Genomic DNA, 24,784 nt, shown 5'->3' with positions numbered 1-24,784 from the left:
GATGAATAGGACATGTGGCTTTGCATGGTTAAAGGATGTATAGCTGTTATCACTTAGGGTGTACTCACTTTTGTTACCAGCTTTTTTGACAATAATAGCTGTATGTTGAGTTATTTTCAGAGGACAGTAAATCTTTACTGCTATACAAGTTGCACATTGACTACTCTAAAATATATCCAAGTTTCATTTCTATAGAATTGTCCCTTGAGAAGACATACTAAAATGGTTGCCGAAATTTGAGGGGTGTACTCACTTTTGTGAGATACTGTACATGCGCTGCAGTTTTGTCATTGCCACTTTAAATGCTCAAGCTCTTTATAGGTTTAGTTCGACCAAAAATGAAAATTAGCCTATGTTTTACTCATGCTCAAAGCATCCTAGGTGTATATGACTTTATTCTTTCAGACGAATCCAATCGGAGTTATATTAAAAATTGTCCTGGCACATCTATGCTCTATCATTGCAGTCGGTGGGTGTTTTTGTTCAACAGTCCAAGAGACGTTAAATAAAGTGTGCGTATCCATAATAAAAATTGCCTCACACGGCTCCGGGGCGTTAATAAAGGTCTCCTGTAGCGAATCCATGTGTTTTTGTAAGAAAAATATATTCAAATGTAATAAACACTTTTTTCTCACTTCCACTGACTGTTGTATGCGGAAGCCATGCAGGCAGATGACGTAGGGTTGCATAATTCCTGGAACTTTCAAGACTGGAAAATTTCCATGGGAATTAATGGGAATATATGGAAATTAACAGAAATATATGGGAATTTATGAGAATAAACTGGAAATTTGCAAAATTGCAGGAACTGGGAACTCAAATGTAGTTGAGAAAAAATCTTGCAGCATAATCTTGGTTAAAACAACCAGATTAATGCAATTTCAGTTTAATTTCTACCATACACATTGCTTAAGCACATGCACTCAGCACACTGCTTACTGCAGGGCTATTGAGGCCACACCCCCTACATGCACTGTGCTTTCCTCCATAACATGAACAGATAATTTTTAAATCCTGCACACAAAATATCAAAGTGTCCAAGACGGTGCCAAGCCGTTTAGAGCTTTATAAACCATTAAAAGAACCTTAAAGTCAATTCTGGTGTAATGACATTAACGTCAGTGTGATGTGTTCATATATTTTAACCCCAGTCAGGAGTCTGGCCGCTGCATTCTGAACCATTTGAAGTCTAGAAAGTGAACCTTGGCTTATCCCTATATAAAGTGTGTTGCAATAGTCAAACCTTGAAGTAATGAGGGAATGAATAGCCCTCTCAAAGTTCTTAAAAGACAGAAAAGACTTCACATTTTCTGTGTGCCAGTGCTCTTAGATGGAAGAAACTAGATTTGACCACAGAGCTGACCGGAATGTCGAACTTCAAAGCACTATCCAGATAGACTCACAGGTTTTTTACACAGGATTTCTAAGTCTAAGCAGTGTTTATCTTGTTTTAAGGGGAGATAAATTTGAGTGTTGTCTGCGTAGCAGTGAAAGGAAATGTCATATTTCTTAAAAATTGAACCTAAGCATATGGCAGCATATAGATGGAGAATAACATTGGAGCCAAAATGGAACCCTGGGGAATTCCACTCGTAAGTGAAGCTGTACTAGATACAAAGTCCCCAATATTAACTGAGAAAGTTCTGTTTTCAAGAAAAGACTGAAACCAATTTAGAGCTTTCCCTTTGATGCCTGCGCATTTCTCTAAACGTGACAACAGGACAGTATGGTCGACTGTGTCAAAGGCAGCACTTGACAATACGCCATTGTAAGGCTTGAAGGGGCCATGACAATTTTTTATATAACTCCGATTGCATTTGTCTGAAAGAAGAAAGTCATATATACCTAGGATGCTTTGAGGGTGAGCAAAACACAGGCTAATTTTCATTTTTGGGTGAACTAACCCTTTTAAACAAGATGGATTTTGATTGTCTGTCAATGTTTTTTCATTCATCAGCTGAATTGTTTTTTTTTTTTTTTTTTTAAGTGATTCCAAGATATTGTTTATCTGTGCTGTCATCATTATTGTTGTGATGTGGACTCTGCTACAGTATTTAGAATGATGTCTTTATCGTCAGTGTTACATTTATCATCCTTGGTGTTTTTTGTCTGATTTTCAAAAATCTTATCACTTTATATCACCTTAACACTTTTTCAAAATCAAAAGGATAAAACCTGGAACCAACATTGCTAAAAAAGTGGAAGCCACTATTACCCTCTATTAAAGGTATAGTTCACACAAAAATGAAAATTCAGTCATCGTTTACTCACCATCAAGTTGTTCCAAACCTGTATGAGTTTCTTTCTTCTGTTGAACATAAAAGAAGATATTTTGAAGAATGTTGGTAACCAAACAGTTGACATTGGCCTTTGACTTCCATAGTGTATTTTTCTTACTATGGAAGTCAATGGCTGCTGTAAACTGTTTGGTTACCAACATTCTTCAAACTACACACAGGTTCAGAACAACTTGAAGATGAGTAAATGACAGAACTTTCATTTTTGGTTGAACTATCTATCCCTTTAAGTGGTTTTGCAACTGTCAGAAAAACATCCAAATTGTTACTTAGTGCATCTTTTTTTTTTTTTTTGAAAGCTGAAAACTCTGTTCATAAAGAGAAATGTCACTTGTGCCTTTACTGTCCCAGGGCTAGGCTTTAGTATAGCGGGTGGTGTGGGGAACCAGCATATCCCTGGAGACAACAGCATTTATGTCACAAAGATCATCGAGGGAGGAGCGGCTCATAAGGACGGGCGACTACAGATCGGCGATAAGATACTGGCAGTAAGACAACACATATACTAATGAGGACTGACACGTGTAAAGATAGTCTGTATTAGACTGAAGCAACATCATAGCTGTAGCTGTGCTGTAGTGTGGTACTGGCTCTTCAATGTCGCCACCTGCTGCTCGCAGGAGGAAATACAGGCAGGTTGTGCATGTAAGAATGCAAAAGAAAAAAGCAATCAATTTAATTAATTTTGTAGTGTTTACTTTGTAGATAAATCCCAGATTTTCTTCTATTTAGTTTGGTGCCACTAGTGATGCAGAAATTGCAGACTGCAACTTTAAACAACTTTAATATCTATAATATCCACAGTTCCAACTTTTCTGATTTTAACTTGGTATGCCTTTTGAAAAAGAAGTACACTTTAAAGAAAGTAGTATAATAATAAGTATAACAGAGGTAATATACTTCAAAATAATATATTTAAGTGTGAACTGGATGTAATGTTTTCAGTCACTTAACTGCATGTTAGCTCCATGTAAATGCAAATGTATTATAGTTTAAATTTAAATGCATATAATATAAATAATAGTATAATATAAGTAAATTGGCCTTTGTTAACTGAATTAGAACTTAAGTACTAATTTATGTCATTTCTAAATTACTTATATTGTTTTTGCTGCCAAATGTAATGTCAAGCATTTATTGTAAACTAAAATATACTTTAATATAATTTCTGCTTTATACTTTTGTCATGTATTTAAATATGTTTGTAATGATGAAGTTGCAATTTAGCAGTGTTATTATTAATATTTTGAAAGTTTTTATTTTTCTATGTTCTTTTAATTTGTTAAAGTTTTAGTAATTCTATTGTAATTTAAATTGTGTTTGTTTTTATATGACTATATAGTTTTTATTTATTTTTGGTAACACTTTATTTTAAGGTGTCATAATACAGAGTAATAACCTAATTAAGTACTTAGTAGTAGCTGATGTACTTACATGAAACAAAATGTACTTACCATGTAACTAAGTTATGGAACAGCCTGTACTTACAGTTTCTAATTATGTAGATGTAATAGGCAGCTACTGTTACACATATGTAACGGACCGAGTCTGTTACACAGCTACTTGTACACTTAAGTACAATCTTGATACACTTTATTTTAAGTAGCTTATGGCTGTGTAATATTCTGTAACTGTAATGTAATTAGAAAGGTATTACATGTATTTAAGCTGTGTACTGGTGGGTTAAATCAAACTAAGGTGCAGCTGGATAAGATGTACAGTATAGATACACATGAAGTACACTTATGTACAATCTTGATACACTTTATTTTAAGTAGCTTATGCCTGTGTACTTACATTTATAATTACGTTGTATAAAGTCTGCAACACATATGTAACAATCTTTTGGTTACATAAGTAGCTGTGTAACAGATCTGGTCTGTTACATATGTGTAACAGTAGCTGCCTATTACATCTAACTTAGTTACATGGTAAGTACATTTTGTTTCCTATAAGTACAACAGCTGCTACCAAGTACTTAATTAGGTAATTACTCTGTATTATGGGCACCTTAAAATAAAGTGTTACCTATTTTTTCAGTTTTAGTTTTTGTTATTTTAACTTATTTTATTTCAGTTACATTTTATTTGAGTTAATGTTTATTTCATTTTAAGTAACAAATATGTATTTTAATGGTTTTAGTTGTAGCTACAGTTTTAGTTAACGAAAATAACCCTGCAACATTTAGTACATTTAAAATGTATTACATTTAAATGTAATGTCAAATAACACACTACAGTTAAAATTATAATCATGTACTTTACATGTGCTTTAGCATGTTAGTCAACATCAAAATTAGTGTACTTTTTTGAACAGATTTGAATAGATTATTAAAACTTAATGATTTCAAATGTACTTTAAAGTAAATTTAAAATTTTACATTATTACAAAGTGCTCTTATAAAAATGTACTTAAGTGTGTCAAGAAACATATTCATGAACGTTTACTGTAAGTACACTTAAGTTGCCTTTTCATTTTATTAGTATTATAATATCTACAAGTAAAGTTTTTTAATTATTCTTTTAATATTTGAAGTACACTACAATTGCACATTCAATACAATTAGGTGCATTTATTTTTCACAAGGGACACCTGCTCCATAATATCAATCTCTGCATCTGCAGGTGAATAATGTGTGTTTGGAGGACGTGATGCACGAGGATGCGGTGGGCGCACTGAAGAACACAGCAGAGGTGGTCTACCTCAGAGTGGCAAAGCCAAACAACCTGTACCTTACCAACAACTACAACCCACCAGACCTCACAAGCAGTGAGTATACAGCACACAGAATTGCTGTTTCACAGAAAGAACACTGCAAAGTATGCTTCAAGTAAAACTCTATAATAATGATGAATCCAGCTTTCACTCACTTCTTGTGTGTGTTCACCCTTCAGCGTACTCTCCGCATCTGGACACAGACCTTGGACATCCAAACTTCCTGGCTTCGGATTACCCACAAGCCCTCACTCCCACCTCACCAAGCCGCTTTTCTCCTGTGCTGCATGGCTTGATGGGAGATGATGACTTACCCAGGTAACACGCTCTGAGTAACTGTAAGCTCATGATTCAGCAGTTCCTGCACAATTGTAATAAATCATTATTACAGTTTTTATTAACATTTTGAAGTAGCTTATATGTGTTTCCGTTTTAATTTTCAATTTTGTGTTAATTTGATCATTTTTAGTTTTTTTTTATATATATATTGTGTTGATTTTTCATTCAGTTTTAGTTTTCATTTTAGTACATCAAGTTAAAGTAAATTAAAATGAAAAATGTATCTTTGGCAAGTAGATTTTTGTAATTACTATTATTATTTAATTTTATATCAGTTAATGTTTATTTTATTTCAAGTAATATATTTTTTAATGGTTTTAGTTTTAACTATAATAAGCCTGCCTTCGATAAATAAAATACATATTAATCATCAGCAGCAGAAGTTAAAAATTTAATTTTAGATTTAGGTCACACCTATGATGTAAACAGCAGCAGAAATTGTACTGCCAGATTGTTTTGAGGGCTATGTGACATTTATTCACTAAACAAAAATGATTGAGTGATATCAATGACACTTCCTGTTTGGTTTCCCCAGTTACATACAACCACAAAGCCCTAGTGCTAACATTTTTAATAATATTTCTTAAGCACATGGCTACAGAGTCCCTTTTAGACCAAATAATATACCCAAAAGCTGTTATGTTAAATAATTATTAATATCGTTTATGTTATATTTATTATTAGCTATTCAAATAAGCCTAGTTATTCAAATGAAGTGCTACACCAGTAGGTGGTGACCAGTTCATTATATTACTCAGTTAAAATATTAATTCAGAGGCATGTGGAAAATTCATTACCCAAAAGTAAGTTGATAAGTAAATCATTTAAGATGAGATCAAGTTCTGCCTGAATATATTTGAGTCTGTCTAATTTTTTTCTCCCAACATTTTGTCCACAAATGACAATGAAGCAGGGCCTGACTTTGACAAATTTATAGAACAAGGAAAATAGAAATGCGAATGAAAAAATGAATGATCTGTTTCAGTAAATAGTGTTTGGAAAATTATTTTGCTAGTGTGTTATAGCCAATATGCTCTTTACAATGCATCATTTTACATGTGTGTGGTCAACCAATATTTTAGTCAATTTGATACTGCTTTAAACTACCAATAAAAGTGTAGTGTCAGGTCTTTTTAATACATTGCAACCTTATTTAAATCAATTCTGCAGATTTCCACAGATTTTCTTCATAGAGCAGAAAATGTTTACTGTGTCTAATTTCGTTCCTTGCCACTGTGCCTCTGGCTTCCTTACTGAGGGACTGAAGGACTAAAGAATTATGGAATAACTTTCTATCTAGAAGCTCCCTGATAAAATAATGTGGGCAATATAACCAGAAGCTTATACCACAAAATGAGTCATTTTCTATCACAATAATGATATATTTCACAATATAGTTATACAATCTGAAATTAGTTTTGTCATTACACTGAAACTTTAGTAATGAAATCAGTAACTGCAGTAACTTCACACCTTTTCACCAACTGGTTACACTCAACATTTCATATTTAGTTATATTTTCTTTGTTGCTCTCAGAATTATGAAAGCTTATTTTCACCACTGAATAAAAAATAAAAAGGTAATTGTGAATTTTTCTGACTTATTTCCTGCAATTGTGAGCTTAAATCTTGCAATTCTGACTTTTTTTTTCAGAATCGTGTGATATAAACTCGCAATTGTGCTTCATAAAGTCAGAAATTGAAAATATCAGAATTGTGAGCTGACTTTTTTTTCCTCAGAATTGGACTTTATAACGCGCAATTTTGAGTTTTTATCTCGCAATTCTGAATTTATTTCTCGCAATTACAAATTTACATCTCAAAATTGTGGCATTTTTTTCTCAGAATTGTTGTCATGGTTATTGACTTTTTGTTGGGTTTCCCGTGTTGTCCTGAGTTTCCTTGTGGATTTATTATTAAAGTACAGTAGTTGATTCTGCTTTGTCGTCGTACGCTTATTATTGAGCGCTGTGTGTAACAATTGCGAGATGTAAATTTGCTTTTCTGAGAAAAAAAGTCCAAATTTGAGATAAAATGTCAATGCTAATTGGAAATCATAAGACATTATAGAAATAACAATACGATTTTCAGTAAAGCTGTTTTGAAATAGTGTGAAAAGCTCTATACTTGATTTAATAAAAGAGCATGCTTTAGCTAAAACAGCTATCTAAATCAACAATAGTTTAAAAAAATTATAAATTAATAAATGTTAGCTTGCAAGCATAAATGTGCATCAAATCACTCACCATATCTGACTGACAGCACTGTGCCGCTGTTTCAGGTTCAGTTATGTATGAAATAATGTGTATTTAAACATTTATTATCATTCTGGAATTCTTTTGTAATTTATCTTTACCTTCTGTTATTTCTTCGCTCTGTCTTGTGTCTCAGGGACCCGAGGCGTGTTGTGATCCACAGAGGATCGACGGGTTTGGGGTTTAATATAGTTGGAGGAGAGGATGGTGAGGGAATTTTCATCTCTTTCATCCTGGCAGGAGGCCCTGCAGACCTGAGCGGAGAACTGCGCAAAGGAGATCAGATCTTAAGTGTGAGAACATGCAAACATATACACATGTACTCACGTATGAAAAGCATAATCGCAGTTTGAAATGAAAGGCTCTGTTTTCACATGTGCTTTTGCATTGTGGGGATTTAACCAGCAGGTGCAATCAGAACAGAATTTAAAATGATGTCCCTGACAACTACATTTAATAATAGCCATGATGTTGGTCAGTAGATCAATGTGTTTAATGATTAGTTATACATACTGTATGTTTTAATGGAGACTTCATCCCATTAATCCTGACAAGCATCTTTGTCCATGTACTGCATCATAGATATATAGTATATACTGTACCTGACAATCAAAGACAAAGTGCAAAGTATAAGACACAAATGGTCTTTACACCGAAAATAGAAAACAAAAAAATCCAAAACATCTATATTGTGCATTTAGCATGCTGACTGTCATAATATCAATATGCCTTTTAAGAGACAGGAGTAATAACTGCTGAAAATTCAGCTTTGCCTTTTCACAGGAATAAATCACATTTTAAAATATGTTCAAATAGAAAACAGTTATTTTAAATGGTAATAATATTTAACAATATTGCTGTTTTTTACAGTATTTTTGGTCAAATAAATGCAGTGTATATATATATATATATATATATATATATATATATATATATATATATATTAGGGATGTTCATTTTAACCGTTTAACCGTTAACCGACCGATAAGAATTTTGACCGATTAATACAATCAGTTAAACGGTTTAAAGTCACTTATTTATTTATTTATTTATTTTTTCAGTAATTTATCAAAATATTTTAAAAAAGGTTTGCTGCATGGTTAAAATAAGCTACGCGTATAAAAAAAAATATGTTTTTTTAGAGAGAGAGAGAGAGAGAGAGAGAAAAAACATGTCGCCTATAAGTCGCATTTTATTATTTCACTCAGAAATAGGCAGACGCGAATTACAAACATTATAATAAACACTGTAAACATATAGGCTATTTTAGTTCCCCTCACTCCTCAATAAATCCTTTCAATTAACAGTAGGCTATTTAGAAAAGAACAAGAATTAAAAATGTAAGAAGCTATAGACCTAGCTATATAAACGACAAACCAAAACAAATTAATTTAGGCTAAACGAAACTGAAACCAATGTTGGGTCTCTCGTTCATACAAAATCAAATGTTTCCGTATTCGTGATGTATTTGAATGCCAAAATATTTACCTTTTATGTAGCCTAGGCCTACTTCACTCGCGTTCCAATATCCACGTAAAACAAAACGTTTTGCATAACTTCACGGTGGTACGGTGATAACGCTTAACGGCACAGATTTTACTACATATTTAAACTGAGCAGTGTGTTTTTTTTTTTTTCATATGTTTGACAGATTTTTATAATGATAATGAACAGGCTGCATTGTCAAGGTAGAATGCTTAGCTGTGTGCGTGCATGCGGCGCTGGAGCAATCACTTGATTCCCCCCCTCCCCCCCTCCCCTCCCTTTGTAACAGTGGAAGCAACTACTCCTTTTAGTCATGAAGATAATCGGAATTGTAAAAGGTTTAAAAAAATAGGATGCCGCTTTTTGCCGTCTGGTTTCCTTTCGCGCACGAAAATCTGCATAGGCTACTTGTTGCACAGTTTTTCTTTCGTTTTCTTAAATTATGATTTAAGTGAAAATATATTTCTCGTATAGGCCTATTTATTCATTATAATATATAGGCTATATAGCGCCTAGCTTTATTATGTTTTTCTCCACTGCGGCGCTGCAGGTGCGTGATGTGATAGCTATGATGACCATGTGAATCCTCTGTTGTTTGCTGCTTTTTGCGCATGCAAAATGAATCCCCAGAAAACAAATGTTAGTATTTTTAACGAGTCACAGACACTTATTCTTTCTAATTTAATTCAGTTCTAATTTAAAATAATCTTGTCGGTTAACGGTTAATAATCGGTTAATAATCTGTTAACGAGAGTCGGTTGTCGGTTAGGAAAAATAACTGAAATGAACATCCCTAATATATATATACATATATATATATATATATACAGCGGGTAAAATAAGTATTGAACACGTCACCATTTTTCTCAGTAAATATATTTCTAGTAAATAAGTTGCTGCTGACTTCACCATATGTCGGAAACAACCCAAGTAATCCATACATACAAATAAAACAAAACAAATAAGTTCAGAAATTAAGTTATGTCTAATAAAATGGAATGACACAGGGAAAAATTAAATTTATGTAATACTTTGTACAAAAGCCTTTGTTGGTAATGACAGCTTCAAGACGCCTCCTGTAGGAGAAACTAGTCGCATGCATTGCTCAGGTGTGATTTTGGCCAATCTTGAAGGTTCTGTGCTGTAAAAAGTGATAAGTTGACTTAACTTAAAAAAATTGAGGAAACCCGTTGCCTTAAAATTATTTAGTAAATAATAATAAAAAATTAAAAAAAGTTAAGTGAACTTGACAATTCACTTAACAATTTTTTTTTATTATTATTTACTTAATAATTTTAAGGCAATGGGTTTCCTCAATTTTTTAAAGTTAAGTCAACTTATCACTTTTTACAGTGTTGGGCCTCTTCTTTGAACTCTGATCTTTAGTTCTTATTTTCTATTGGATTCAAGTCAGGTGATTGGCTGGTCATTCTAGCAGCTTTATTTTCTTTTTCTGAAACCAATTGAGAGTTTCCTTGGCTGTGTTTGGGATCATTGTCTTACTGAAATGTCCACCCTTGTTTCATCTTCATCATCCTGGTAGGTGTTGGGACTGAACCAACTAATAACCAGCTAACTAATTCCCACTGATTAGGGGCAGGATTGCTTTCTAAATATTGCAAGATTTCAGCTGGTGTCTTGGCTTTCCATGCCTTTTGCACCTCCCTTTCTTCATGTGTTCAATACTTTTCCCCTGTGTCATTCCATTTTATTACACATAACTTAATTTCTGAACTTATTTGTTTTGTTTTATTTGTATGTATGGATTACTTGAGTTGTTATCGACATCTGGTGAAAACTTCAAGTCAACAGCATCTTTAGAAATACTGAAAAAAATGGTGACATGTTCAATACTTATTTTACCCGCTGTATATATATATACAGTATCTCACAAAAGTGAGTACACCCTTCACATTTCAGCAAAACTTTTAGTATCTCTTCGCAAGGAACAATACTACACAAATGGATATATTTTAGAGTAGTCAATGTGCAGCTTGTATAGAAGTACAAATGTACTGTCCTCTAAATATAACTCAACATATAGCCATTATTGTCCAAATAACTGGCAACAAAAATCAGTACACCCTAAGTGAACATGTCAAAACTGTGTCTAAAGTGTCAATATTTTGTAGGGGCACCATTATTATCTAGCACTGCCTTAATCCTCCTGGGCTTGGAATTCATCAAAGCTGCACAGGTTGTTGCTGGCATCCTCTTCCACTCCTCCATAATGACATCACGGAGCTGTTGGATGTTAGACACATGGTGCTTCTCCACCTTCCGCTTGAGGATGCCCCACAGGTGTTCAATAGGGTTCAGGTCTGGAGACATACTTGGCCACTCCATCACCTTCACCTTCAGCTTCATCAGCAAGGCAGTTGTCATCTTAGCAGTGTGTTTGGGGTCGTTGTCATGTTGGAAAACTGCTGTTCGGCCCAGTTTCTGAAGGGAGGGCATCATATTCTGCTTCAGAATGTCACAGTACATGTTGGAATCCATGTTTCCCTCAATGAACCACAGCTCCTCAGTACCAGCAGCACTCATGCAGCCCCAGACCATGAAGCTACCACCACCATGCTTGACTGTAGGCAAGACACAATTTTCTTGGTACTCCTCACCAGGGCATCACCACACATGCTGGACACCATCTGAGCCAAACAAGTTTACCTTAGACTCATCAGACCACAGGACATGGTTCCAGTAATTAAAGGGTTAGTTCGCCCATTTAAGACATGAAGTTGTATGCAATCCTTACCAGCACTATAGTGCATACACACTGACCCACCCTTTAGTCACCTCCCTGGTCAGAGTTCTGGCCGCTGGAAGTTTTTCAAGATAGTACTCCCGGTTAGTTTCCGGGGCCTCAAAACTGTGCGTTTTTACGTGAAAAAAGTATTTGCGTTTCAAAGCTTGAATAATTTACATCACAAAAAACACGCCTGACAAAATTCATACCTCAGTTTTAATCGGCACTATTTTCTTTCCATTTCTATCAATCCGCGCTGCTGTCAACGTCAACAGTGTGCACGTTCAGATCAGCTGTTGATAGCGCGACTCGCTGACAACATGTCTGACTACGAAACTTCTGATGACGAAACCAATTTTAGCACAATGTCAGACGGAACAGATGATGATGAAAGTAATTTTAGCACAACGCCAAAGGGATACCTTTATGAACCGGAGTATACATGATTTCCACTGGAGTCTAAACATCAGCTTGTTTACCGTACAGTTTAGACATTGGATCATAAAGTTAGTAAATAGAGCTTACCCGTGGTACTGGTACAGCAAAACTCTTTATAATCATTTTCTTTCTTTTTCCTCCTTGGTTGGGGATGTAATCGTCTTCGCTGAAGTGAGCACTGCACACACGGAAATCCTTGATTCTCGATATTTTAGCTCCCGCAGAGTAGCCGATGGCAACCAGCCAAAGCTGTCTCGTAGCTATATCCGAAACTGGAAAACGATGGAATCTGAACGGTGATCCCGGCACATTCTTGTGGTCACAGCCTGGGAATTTACAAGTTCGCACCATTGTTCATTTTCTACTTTTTATGTCGTTGTCATTCGATTGTGTAAACACTAGCTGATCTGAACGTGCGCACTGTTGACGTTGACAGCAGCGCGGATTGATAGAAATGGAAAAAAAATAGTGCCGATTAAAACTGAGGTATGAATTTTGTCAGGCGTGTTTTTTGTGATGTAAATTAATCAAGCTTTGAAACGCAAATAATTTTTTCACGTAAAAACGCACAGTTTTGAGGCCCCGGAAACTAACCGGGAGTACTATCTTGAAAAACTTCCAGCGGCCAGAACTCTGACCAGGGAGGTAACTAAAGGGTGGGTCAGTGTGTATGCACTATAGTGCTGGTAAGGATTGCATACAACTTCATGTCTTAAATGGGCGAACTAACCCTTTAATGCTCTTGGACAGGTTGTCTTCAGCAAACTGTTTGCAGGCTTTTTTGTGAGCCAGCTTCAGAAGAGGCTTCCTTTTGGGACGACGGCCATGCAAACCGATTTGTTGCAGTGTGCGGCGTATGGTCTGAGCACTGACAAGCTGACCTTCCACTTCTGCAACCTCTAAAGCAATGCTGGCAGCACTCATGCGTCTGTTTTTCGAAGCCAGCTTCTGCTCCTGACGCACAGCACAAGGTGTTACCGAACTTCTTATAGCCTCGGCCATCTTTGTGGAGAGCAACAATTCTAATTCTCAAATCCTCAGAGAGTTCATTGCCACGAGGTGCCATGTTGAACGTCCAGTAGTCAGAATGAGAGAATTGTTCTCAAAGCACCAAATTTTAACAGCTCTAAAACAAGTTACACAAATTTGTATAGTCCTGTCAAGCAGACAAAAACATGAACATGATGACTAGGACATGTGGCTTTGCATGGTTAAATGACGTATAGCTGTTTTCACTTATGGTGTACTCACTTTTGTTGCCAGCTTTTTTGACAATAATAGCTGTATGTTGAGTTATTTTCAGAGGACAGTAAATCTCTACTGCTATACAAGTTGCTTACTCATTGACTAACATTGACTACTCTAAAATATATCCAAGTTTCTTTTCTATAGAATTGTCCCTTGAAAAGATATACTAAAATGATTAACAAAATGTGAGGGGTGTACTCACTTTTGTGAGATACTGTATATATGTATAATTATTTTGTATTTTAAAGGGATAGTTCACCTAAAAATGAAAATTTTATCATCATTTACTCAAGTTGTTGCAAATCTATCTTTCTTCTGTTGACCAGATGCTGATGTTGGTAAACAAACAGCTGACTGTAGCCACTGACTTCCACAGTATGGAAAAAAAATACTATGGAAGTCAACGGTTATCGCCAACTGTTTAATTACCAACATTCTTCAAAATGTCTTCCTTTTTGTTCAACTGAAGAAGGAAACTTGTACAGGTTTGGAACAACTTGAGGTTGAGTAAATGACAGAATTTTCATTTTTGGGTGAACTATCCCTTTAAGAGCTGTTTGAATTAATTCATGCCAGCATACAGGGATCTGAATAATAAAATACAGTAAAGAAAAGAAAAGTATTACAATGCAACAGTATTTATAATAGAATAGCATTGCTGCTGTTTTCTTGTTGAAATGTAGTTTGGCAGTAATGTTACAGTAATATGTTATGGCTGTAGTAATGTGTGAGATATGCGATTGTAATGATATGCATGTGTTTCTCAGGTGAATGGCGTGGATCTGCGGGCAGCTACACATGAACAAGCAGCAGCTGCCTTGAAGAATGCAGGACAGACTGTAACCATCATTGCTCAGTACAGACCAGAAGGTCAGAACCTACACACACACACACCTACCTGACTGAACACACTGGGTCCAAAGTTGACTCTTGCCAAATGCGGGTAAAATGGACAGTGTTTTAGGTATTTTGTTAAATAGTGCAAACACATGTATACATTTTTAATTCTGGCATAAGTGTTCAAATACATTTTGGAGTATTCCTACCATTCCTCTACCATTTTTTTTTTCTTTTCAACCGATTTATTCATCAAAAAAATCCTGAAATTCTAAAATCCTAAAATTATGTTTTCAACATTTCAATTAATGATAAATGTTTCCAGAGGAGAAATCAGCATATTAGAATGATTTCTGAAGGATCATGCGACACTGAAGACTGGAGTAATGATGCTGAAATTTCAGCTTTGATCACAGAAATAAACTTTTATAATATATCCTTTAATAAAAATAAAAAAAAAATGTATTTTTGATTAAATAAATGCAGCTTTGGTGAGCAGAGGAGACTTTTTCCAAAAACTATTTGAAAATCTTACCGACCCCAAACTTTTGAATTCTGATGAATATTAGACTCTCACACACATCACATCAATGTCCAAACTGACACAAATGGTTGATTTCTCATGAATGTAGCTCTTATGTGCTGTGCAGTGTTGGATAACAGTTGTGTTTGTTTGTTCAGAGTACAGTCGTTTTGAAGCTAAAATTCACGACCTCAGAGAGCAGCTGATGAACAGCAGTATGGGCTCTGGAACAACTACATTGCGAAGTAACCCTAAACGAGGATTTTTTATCAGGTAAACATACAACATACACTACAACTACAAAAAAAAGACAATTCGACATTTCAAAGTACACTTTTTAAAGTGCACATCAGTGTGTTAAGAAACATTCATGAATGTGAACTCTCTCTTAAGTGGCATTTTATTTCATTAATATTATCTGCAGTTACAGTTTCTACAGTCTTTAAATATACTTATAAGATTTTAAATGCACTGCAAGTGCACAATCAATTATTTTTCACAAGGGTGGATTTCCTAGATAACCTACTACATTTGTCAAAATGGTCATAAGCAGAGCACACTGCATATACTGTATCCCATAATCCACTGCACTCAACTTGACCTTCCATCTCCAGTGTGATGAATGAACTGAATGCTATACAGACTATATACCACGATTTTTACATCTCTTTCTCAATATTTATGTTTAAGAGGCAACATAAAGGGATCATACTGCATACTGTTTAACATAGTCCACACTGCACAGTATGCAGAAAGCAGAAGGCTAGTATTCCATTCTGAACAGAACCAAAGATTAAAAAAAAAAAAAAAAAAAAGGGTAAAATAAAAGGTCCGTGTTGCTCAATTTCAACCCAATTCCATGCTTTTCCTTTGATTTTTTCCTTTTTAACCCCCTGCCCCTCTCTCTCTGTCCTCCTTTATCCTCTCTTTTCCCCATGACTTATGTTCTTTCTCTCTCTGTCGTTTGGCAGGGCTCTGTTTGACTATGATAAGACAGCAGACTGTGGTTTCCTGAGTCAGGCTGTGGGCTTTAAGTTTGGAGATGTGCTGCATGTTTTGGACTGTGGAGATGAGGAGTGGTGGCAGGCCTGCAGAGTCAGCCCACAGGGGGATGAGGAGGAGCTCGGCTTCATCCCCAGCAAGAGGAGGTGTGTGTGTGTGTGTGTGTGTGTGTGTGTCGCTGCTTTCTATTGTGTTATCTGCTCTGTTGTCCTTGAACAAAATAATATTCAAGCAGCTTAAAGAGGCGTTTTAGCTTTTAACACTCTCTCTCTCATTCTAACCCACTGTTACAAGGACGTGCTCTAGAGACGTTTATCCGCACAAACATTTCTCTCCAGTCATTTTAAAAGAAAGTTCTGGGATAAATACTTCATTTAAGTGGCAGCATATGAAATGTTAAAAAATCTTTCTGACTCCCTCAAAACGAAAATTGCAGGAACGAAAAAACGAGGCTGCATTTATTTAATCAAAAATACAGTAAAAACAGTAATATTCTGAAATATTATTACAGTTTAAAATAAATGTTTTCTATTTTAATATATTTTAAAGTGTAATTAATTTCTCAGTATTATCATTTACAGTACATTTCACATTCATGTTACATTTTCAAAAAATGCAAAAACAATATGATTTCTTAAAAAAACTACTTTCTTTTTTTCCCCCAAAATTTTATAATTGTATCTTATCTGTTAGTTGCCAAGCTTAAACATTAAACATAATATTAATAATTACAAAGAAAATCATGTTTTCCCTGGCGGTGAGTTTGTCAACTATGTTACGGACAAAGTGTATGGGTTGACGGGTAACATGGTTGACAATTTCATCATTTTGACTCATTATTTCTAAAGCAGGCCTTGTCTGGTCAAGCAAATGTTATTTTCTTGATCAGGTTAAAATCAAATTGTAATACTTACTTGAATAAAAATCATAAAAATATTGCAGACTCACCTAATTCAAAAAGCGAATGTTGTAAAAACTGCCATTTAAAGGACACAGGGTGCACAAAATATAGTATGTATTCTCTTAATGGATAAAATATATTTCTCTAGTCTTCAGTGTCACGTGATCCCTCAGAAATCATTTAATGTGCTGATGCGATGCTCATGAAACTTTCTGATTATGTGATCTTTTAAGTATTAATGTTAAATATAGTTGTGCTTATTATTATTTTTGTGGAAACCGTGATACGTTAAGTTTTTCAGGATTCTTTTCCGCATTTAAACAGCATTTATTTGAAATACAAATATTTGTAACATTATAAAAGTTCATGAAAAGGAAAAAGTTACATCACATACATTCTGGTATTCATATATGAATCAGGCAGAAGTAAACAGGTTTATCGGCTTTACATTGTCATGACAGAAATAAGAGATTTTATTAAATCTCATGTTAACGTATGTTTTATGACTATAATCTCAAAAGAATATGGGACAAATTCACTAACATTTGTGACATTTTTGCATGTGCTATGTCAGATCAAATGTACGATTTCATTTACCACCTGGAATCCAATTTAACCAGGTGCTTTCTGCACCAGGGGTGTGAGATATGTGTCGGCTATGATAATATCTTAATTGCTGTTTTAACAATGTGTGAGATGACATTATCCAGTATGTCACTCACTTCACAAAAGCACACCATGAGATTCCACGCATTCACTGCATGATGTAGCCTGTTATAATCCAGTTAGCATGCCCTCAAAATGTAAGATTTTTGGGGGGGAAATTCGTTTTCTTTTATAAGATATGGCAGTTAAGCAATATCACACAGTCATATTAGCAGTCTTGGTAAAGTCTCAGAATCACTTACAAGATGGTGAACTGCATTTTTTTCATTTTTGTGGAATTCCCCCCTCAGTGTTCATTTTCCTGTTTATATGTGTATCTATATATCTTCTGTCATTCATTCAAATCAATCTCTTCCAGGGTTGAGAGAAAAGACTGGTCGCGGTTGAAGTCAAAAGAAAGGGTAAGATCCTTGCTAAAACACAAACAGCTGCTTGCAGTTCATCCCATTCAAATATTTTTCTTTAAATTACTCCAAAAACATTTGGCAGCTCTCCTATGAGATTTGTTTTTCTTCTCTATAATCAGTTGTGATGTGTTTAGAGTAGCAGTGGTGTGTGTTTGCAGCCCATGGGAGTCTATCAAGCAGTTGTTTCATGAAAGCACTGAAACTCCTGGGCATTGTGAGCTTGTTCTGCCTGTAGGGCGCATGCTGTAGATACAGATCACTGCACTCACAAACACACACATGCATTCAGCACATGTGCTCAGTGCTCTCTGTAGGTTTTCCTGGGAAATTGTTTTAAGCTTCATATCTTTTACCTGGGCATTTCAGCATTGTGGTGGTATTCATATATAAAATCCCTTAATTGTCATTTGCAGAAAAAAACTTAAATGCACAGGGAAAACGTCCATATGCTCACGTTAGACTTTGTTACATTTTCTTTTCTTTTTTCAGATGCCATTTTATTACCTTGTGGGAAAAAAAAGTGTAATTGCATTGAGTATGCACTTTTAGTGCAAATCTTAAAAGTACTTCAAATCTAAAAAGTAAACTGTTTATATACTATATTTTTAATAAAAATAAACTGTACTGTCAGATAATAAAATATTAATGAAATAAAGGTTGGGATGTCCTAAGCCAATTTAAAGGATTGGGATCGGGGCCGATTAAGCATTTTTTTTAGGGTATCCTGAGCCCGATCCTTATTTTACATCAGCTGTCATGCCGGTGTTATGCAGTAGGTGGTGTTGCAAACTTTCAAGTGGGTTTGTCAACTGCCATTAAAAGTAAACGAAAGCTCTCAAATGTGTGTGCGTGACACACGAGAACCAATGAGGTCTGTTCTAGCTTGTTACAGACACGTTCGAGCTCTGTGATTGGCCCTGTCCCAAATGTCACACTTCATGAGTACTTGTGATGAGGCAAAGCTCGACAGCATACTTCCACCCAAAAGTCAAAGCAGTATTACGTCATGAAAGTGTGAACTCAGAGGAAGACCTCGAGGGTTTAAGGTGCAATTTGGGACAGGGTGAAGTGTATTTGATGCATACTTTTATAACAAATCGAATGTAATTTATTTACGATTTATTTTTATATAAAGATGTACTTAAGTCCTACTTAAGTGGGTTAAAAGCACTCTAAAGTTCAGCTAATTGCATTTTAATATGACTTTAAACTATAATACATTTTCATCTAATTGCAATTAGCATGCAATTTGATGAAAACATTACATTCTGTACACACTTAAGTTAAGTATATTCTTTTAAAATATGTTATTCCATATTAGTAAATTGTATAAGCTTTAAAGTATACTAAAGTATACAAAAGTGTACCTTTTTTCACACCTATATTTTTTAGTTACTCAATAAATATTATCATACTGACAGGACTTGGGGGCAGCATTAGCTCTGTGTCTCATACACTTTTATTATTGGCTGTTAACCCCTTTAGGCCACAACAAATGTTGCAATAACTGGTTGTTTCCATCTAAACTGATGCAGGAAACAGTCTATTACAATTTAATAAGCATTGTACCCTCTATATCATTTTGACAGGACCGAAGTCGAGACAGTATAGGTTCACAGGGTGAGTTACAACTGCACAGTAGAGCCCTGAATACTGATACAGAGTTAAATGTTTTGTTGTTGCATGTATTACAGACAGAAACTGATGTATGTGTATTTGTTTTCTTTCAGGAAGGGAAGAGCCAGTACGGAGTTACGAGACAGTTGCACAAGTGGAAGGTTGGAAGTCACCATATGTTGTGTCATTTTATACGCTGGCTCTGATCCAAACCGTAGTGAGATGCCTTGCGTTCTGCGGTATATGTAGGCAGCATCCTAAATGAAATAAAAACCTCATACTGTATGTGATTCAGTTCAGACACTCTACATATATAAACAGCAACCACTCAAACATATAGACCTTTTTCTGAACGCGGAAGTCTCCCCCGATTAGAACGGTGCTTTACATTTCCGGTTTCTAGTCACATTGACATATTTTCAGAGCCGATAATATAATGTGAAACCTATTAAAGACATTTTTTTAAAAAATCATGTGGCGCCATTGTTTCATCACTTTACAGTGTCGCATTGACCGTCTTTTTGCAGTAAAGGACCAGTCATAGTTCAATGAGAGGGAAGATGACATGAAGCAACGCGAGGCTATAGCTGCATTGAAAACAGATGAGTGCACATACAGCTCCCGATCGGGGTGAAGTTCATAGGATTTTGTACACAGAATGATAAGAGCAAACATTATTTTAACATATATTATTATTTCACACTCAGTATTTTAACTTAAGCGCTGCAAGCCACATACAGTGCCTGACAAGACAGTACAGCCAACAACAGCACAGCGACCCATTATATGTAGTTATATTGAAAAAGTTTCAATTCAGTCTATCTTTTTTTTAAACCCGTTTTAACGGATTTCTATGGAGACCGGAACACGAGAGCACCCAAACGAAAGTTAGAATCCATCATGGCGCCGCTCATCGGTTATTCAGGAAAAAGGTCTATAGCACAAATGAGAGCAAGACAAATTCACACTAATGCTGAAAGTAGATTTTAATATTTTGACTTTTGATGTAAAACATTATATTTTCAGATGTAACTACTCTTATTGATACTTTTCAGTACTGAATAATATTATGTTCACAAAACAGTTTTCATGTGGGGAGTATGAACTGTGTAGGGTGATTATTAGAACGAGTAATCAACTAATCTTCGATTATTTCACCGATTAATCAGTAGGCTTTGATTAATTATTTAGCTTTTGCAATTTGAGTTATACATATTTTATACATATTCATATACATACATAGCTGCTTTATAGCAGAAAATCCAAGTTGTAATTCTAACCGAAAAGGACACTGATATGGTTTATCATGTTTAATAATGCCCATTTTACACAAGTTGATATGATATTTTAGGTTCTTCATGAAATGTTGGTAACTTTGGTTAAAATTCCTCGATGGCCGTGTAAAGCCACACCCTTTTTACCATGTCAAAACGTGACTTTACTCTGGTGCCAATTGCCTGTTCACAAAGACCCGCCCTCCTTAGTTACTGTTGCTATCTCTGATAAACAGTGCCTCTCTCACATAACACGTTCTCACGCAGTGAAAAATACAATCGCAGCACAAAGAGGAAACTGACAACACACTGACAGACAAGACAGATCAGGTTGCCTCTGGGATGAAACAAGATCTCAGGACTCTCAGCTTTCAAATTTTGCCATTTTTAAAGAAATAAATAAAACAATAAATACTCTTTTGTGGCTCTTTAATGACAGATATTATTATTATAAGTATTGCCTCAGTTAAAGCGGTACATGAACCAATCATCTTTTCATATTTACTTAAAGTATGAAATGAACATGAGTGAATATCAGAACGTATTTTAATTCAACCGCGGAACACACCATTTTTCAAGTTTAAGTCCACCGAAGTTAATCTACTCTCCTGTCTGATTTGTGGTTGGGATACAGCTGCGGCTACTAGGCATGCGCACATCAATATAGCATTTTTTTGTCACACTGTACAATAATAATTGCATTATCGTTTAGGGTTGGGGTAGCTGTACACGTTAATAAAACACAATCTAATAGGTAGAAATTTTAATTTATTGTTAGTTTCTAGCTGTAGCTGTTGGACAAGATGGCGGATTCGGAGTTATGATTGCAGAGATGCTTTCTTAACTGCTATTTTCCAACTTTATAAATTTTATTGTGTGTTTGTTTTGTTATTGAGAAGAAAGTTCGAAGCACATATTGCACATTCATCTAAACACTGCTCTCTGTAGCATTTGGATGTTTTCGATAACATTGTTTGAGGATATCCTATTTTTTTTTTCCCTAACCAAAGAATGAAAGAAATTTGCTGTGAGAATATCAGGGCGTTTTTTTTTGTTTGTAATTTTGTAAAACTTTCCCACGCTCTGCTGGTTTGGACTCATTTGCATGTGTCATAAGCGTGTCTTCTTCTATTGGATTGCGTCAGGGAGGGCTGAATTACAGTCTTGCGCTACAGCTACACTGGTCAAACGTGTTATTGCAGACCCTTGATTGGGGTCAATGAGATCAAATGATTATTTGACAACAAAAATATTTGACGGCAGTTTTTATTGTCAACATTGTCGATGATGTCGACTAATTGTTGCAGCACCAGAAAAGTGGTCTTTGTAGGCAGCTTACTGGAGTTGGGAACTGAGCCACTGATCTTTCATATTGTTGCTGTTATTTCTCTTCACTTCCATTTTGTACTCACATAGTCTCTCTTGTGTCTCTCATCCTGTTCAGTGCATTACGCGAGGCCGATCATTATTCTGGGCCCGGTGAAGGACAGAGTGAATGATGACCTGCTGTCTGAGTTCCCAGACAAGTTTGGCTCTTGTGTCCCTCGTAAGTATTCTTCAACTCTGTTTTCATGCTCCGATGCATATTGCTCACAAATATGACAAGAGCCTTCTAAACATCAGCCAAAAATCTGATTTGGCTTTATGCACTTTCTGGGAGTTAGGGTGCAAAGTTTGTGAGGTTTGAGGAATCCAATTTTGAGGTGTATCCTTGAGCACAAATAGGGTCCTTTGAAATTCATTTAATTTTTTCCTGAATTCAATTTTATTTTTTAATTGTTCTGGATGTCATTTTAATGATTACATTAAATTTTAGTAATCAAAAAAAGTGTAATTCATTGAAATCATGAAACTTACACAATTTGACAATTTATTAATTACATTTTTAACACTTTTTTATAATAGAGTTATTTATTAATTTATTTTGTATAAAATTCTGTGATGTCTCTTTTTTTTATTATTTATGATTCAATTCACATTCAAAAATGGTGGTAATCAAATAAAGGCTTAATTTTATCAGAGTAATTCATCTTTTAAAATGTAATCATATGAAAATTAAAAATTCCTTCCTTAAAGAGAGGTTTATTATTAATCAAGTGAAATGCTCATGAAATGACTCACTGCAGCTCTGGAAATAAAGTTCACGTGTTCATCTCTACATATAGTGAGAACACAACAAGCGTCACACATGCTTGAGTGTGTGCCACACAAAACTGCACTATTAATTCCCACAGACTTCATATTTAAATAGGTTTAAAATCCACAGACACTAGCCCATGTCATGATTTGATTCAGATAGCCCTACTTTTGATTTATTCATCCAAAATTTGCCAAATTCCATTTTTATGACTGGATTTCATGATTCTGTCCGCATTTTTTACATTGCGGAAATCATAAGGCCCTATACATATGTAATCTAATCTTGCTGTCACAGTTGTATCTGAAAAAACCTATCAGTCTTCAGAACCTTTTTTTTTTTCTATGAAGAGTCTTATCACTTCTAAGAATAAAAATCTCAAACTAAATTAGCCATTTTAACACAGCTGTCACATTAAGTGTAACTGATGACATCATCTTGTAAGTATGACATCGCTCTTCTCAGATACGACACGACCCAAGCGGGAGTATGAGGTGGATGGGCGGGACTACCATTTTGTGTCATCACGGGAACAGATGGAGAAAGACATTCAGAACCATCGTTTCATCGAGGCGGGCCAGTACAACAGTCACCTGTACGGAACCAGCGTTCAGAGCGTCCGAGAGGTGGCGGAACAGGTTAGATCTGAGTTTTGGACAAAACAATAAACTTGTGTATCATTTTTGTAAATCTTAATATGGATGTCTGTGTGTTTGTGAGCAGCAGGGAAAGCACTGTATTCTGGATGTGTCTGCAAATGCAGTTCGTAGGCTACAGGCTGCACAGCTTCACCCAATTGCCATCTTCGTACGGCCCAAATCACTGGAGAATGTCCTGTACGTAACGACAGACAACTGCACATATACTTCAAATCCACTCAAAATCCTCCTGTTTAACAACAGTGTTGTAGTTAATGCATTACAAGTAACGCAAGTTACATAATCAGATTACTTTTTCGATTAACTAGTAATGCATAACTTTTTAATTTACAAGAAAATATCTGAGTTACTTTTCAAATAAGTATGAGAAAAACTTGCAATAATTACGTGTTAAATAACACAAATATGCATTTATGTATTTAATCCCATTTTAGTAACCAATGTCTTCGCTTCTGACCTTCGATGATCCAAGTCAACCGTACTAATAAGCAAAAAATAACTTTAGATAGATGTAACATTTGTGTTTCATTTTTTTATTGCTGAAAAGTGTCCTATTCCTGCGTCCTATTCTTCGTGCAGTCCAGAATGGTTTGAGCTGTGCCTTCTACTGTACAGACGTGAATTTACATTTCATTTCATTTTTGTTGTGAAATGCTTTTACCTTTGCCAAAAAAAAACTTTATATTAAAAACATGCAAGCAAGCCCATCCCAGATTTAAAAAGTAACTCAAAAGTAAAAGTAACACATTTACTTTCCATAAAAAGTAATATAATTAGTTACTTTTTTAGGGAGTAGCACAATACTTTTATGCATTACTTTTAAAAGTAACTTTCCCAGGACTGTTTGACAACAGTTAAATGACAAAAAACAAAAAAACAAAACACTGTTTAAATTACATTTGATGGGGTTTCTGCTGTTTTATCCAGAGAGATCAACACACGTCTAACTGAGGAACAAGCCAGGAAAGGTATGGACCGCGCTATTAAACTGGAGCAAGATTTCCTGGAATGCTTCTCTGGTAAGACAGTCTCACACGTAGTTCTCTATTGTCCTGGAGGAAAACTCTTACATTTATGAATTACTAGGCAATACCTACTGTAACTGACATGGAGTTTTATTATTTACATGAGTTTTCCAGGTCTAGAAATCAGACTTTTGTATTTCAATCATGACAACTCTCTGAATGGTTTTAGCAGTGGCGGCGTTTCACAAAACCATAGGGTATGGCGCGGGGGGTT

The 24,784-nt window shown here is 35.2% G+C and overlaps 1 protein-coding gene across 5 annotated transcripts in view; it reads left to right on the top strand.

Annotated features, from left to right (window-relative positions):
• Positions 1–24,784, top strand: part of LOC131540853 (disks large homolog 4) — a 175,816-nt gene that overhangs the window by 144,659 nt on the left and 6,373 nt on the right. For all 5 annotated transcript variants that reach the window (XM_058776150.1, XM_058776149.1, XM_058776148.1 and 2 more), the window contains 14 exons: positions 2,649–2,785; positions 4,922–5,066; positions 5,192–5,330; positions 7,742–7,898; positions 14,290–14,392; positions 15,041–15,155; positions 15,854–16,030; positions 17,810–17,852; positions 19,448–19,478; positions 19,589–19,636; positions 22,194–22,295; positions 23,352–23,524; positions 23,610–23,722; positions 24,473–24,564. In XM_058776150.1, the coding sequence (XP_058632133.1) occupies positions 2,649–2,785; positions 4,922–5,066; positions 5,192–5,330; positions 7,742–7,898; positions 14,290–14,392; positions 15,041–15,155; positions 15,854–16,030; positions 17,810–17,852; positions 19,448–19,478; positions 19,589–19,636; positions 22,194–22,295; positions 23,352–23,524; positions 23,610–23,722; positions 24,473–24,564 (1,575 nt within the window). The remainder of the gene's footprint in view (positions 1–2,648; positions 2,786–4,921; positions 5,067–5,191; positions 5,331–7,741; positions 7,899–14,289; positions 14,393–15,040; positions 15,156–15,853; positions 16,031–17,809; positions 17,853–19,447; positions 19,479–19,588; positions 19,637–22,193; positions 22,296–23,351; positions 23,525–23,609; positions 23,723–24,472; positions 24,565–24,784) is intronic.

Source organism: Onychostoma macrolepis, chromosome 05 (assembly GCF_012432095.1).
Source record: "Onychostoma macrolepis isolate SWU-2019 chromosome 05, ASM1243209v1, whole genome shotgun sequence".
Lineage (NCBI taxonomy): Eukaryota > Metazoa > Chordata > Actinopteri > Cypriniformes > Cyprinidae > Onychostoma > Onychostoma macrolepis.
The sequence above is the reverse complement of the archived record's forward strand: the minus strand, read 5'-3'. Positions and strand labels throughout refer to the sequence as shown.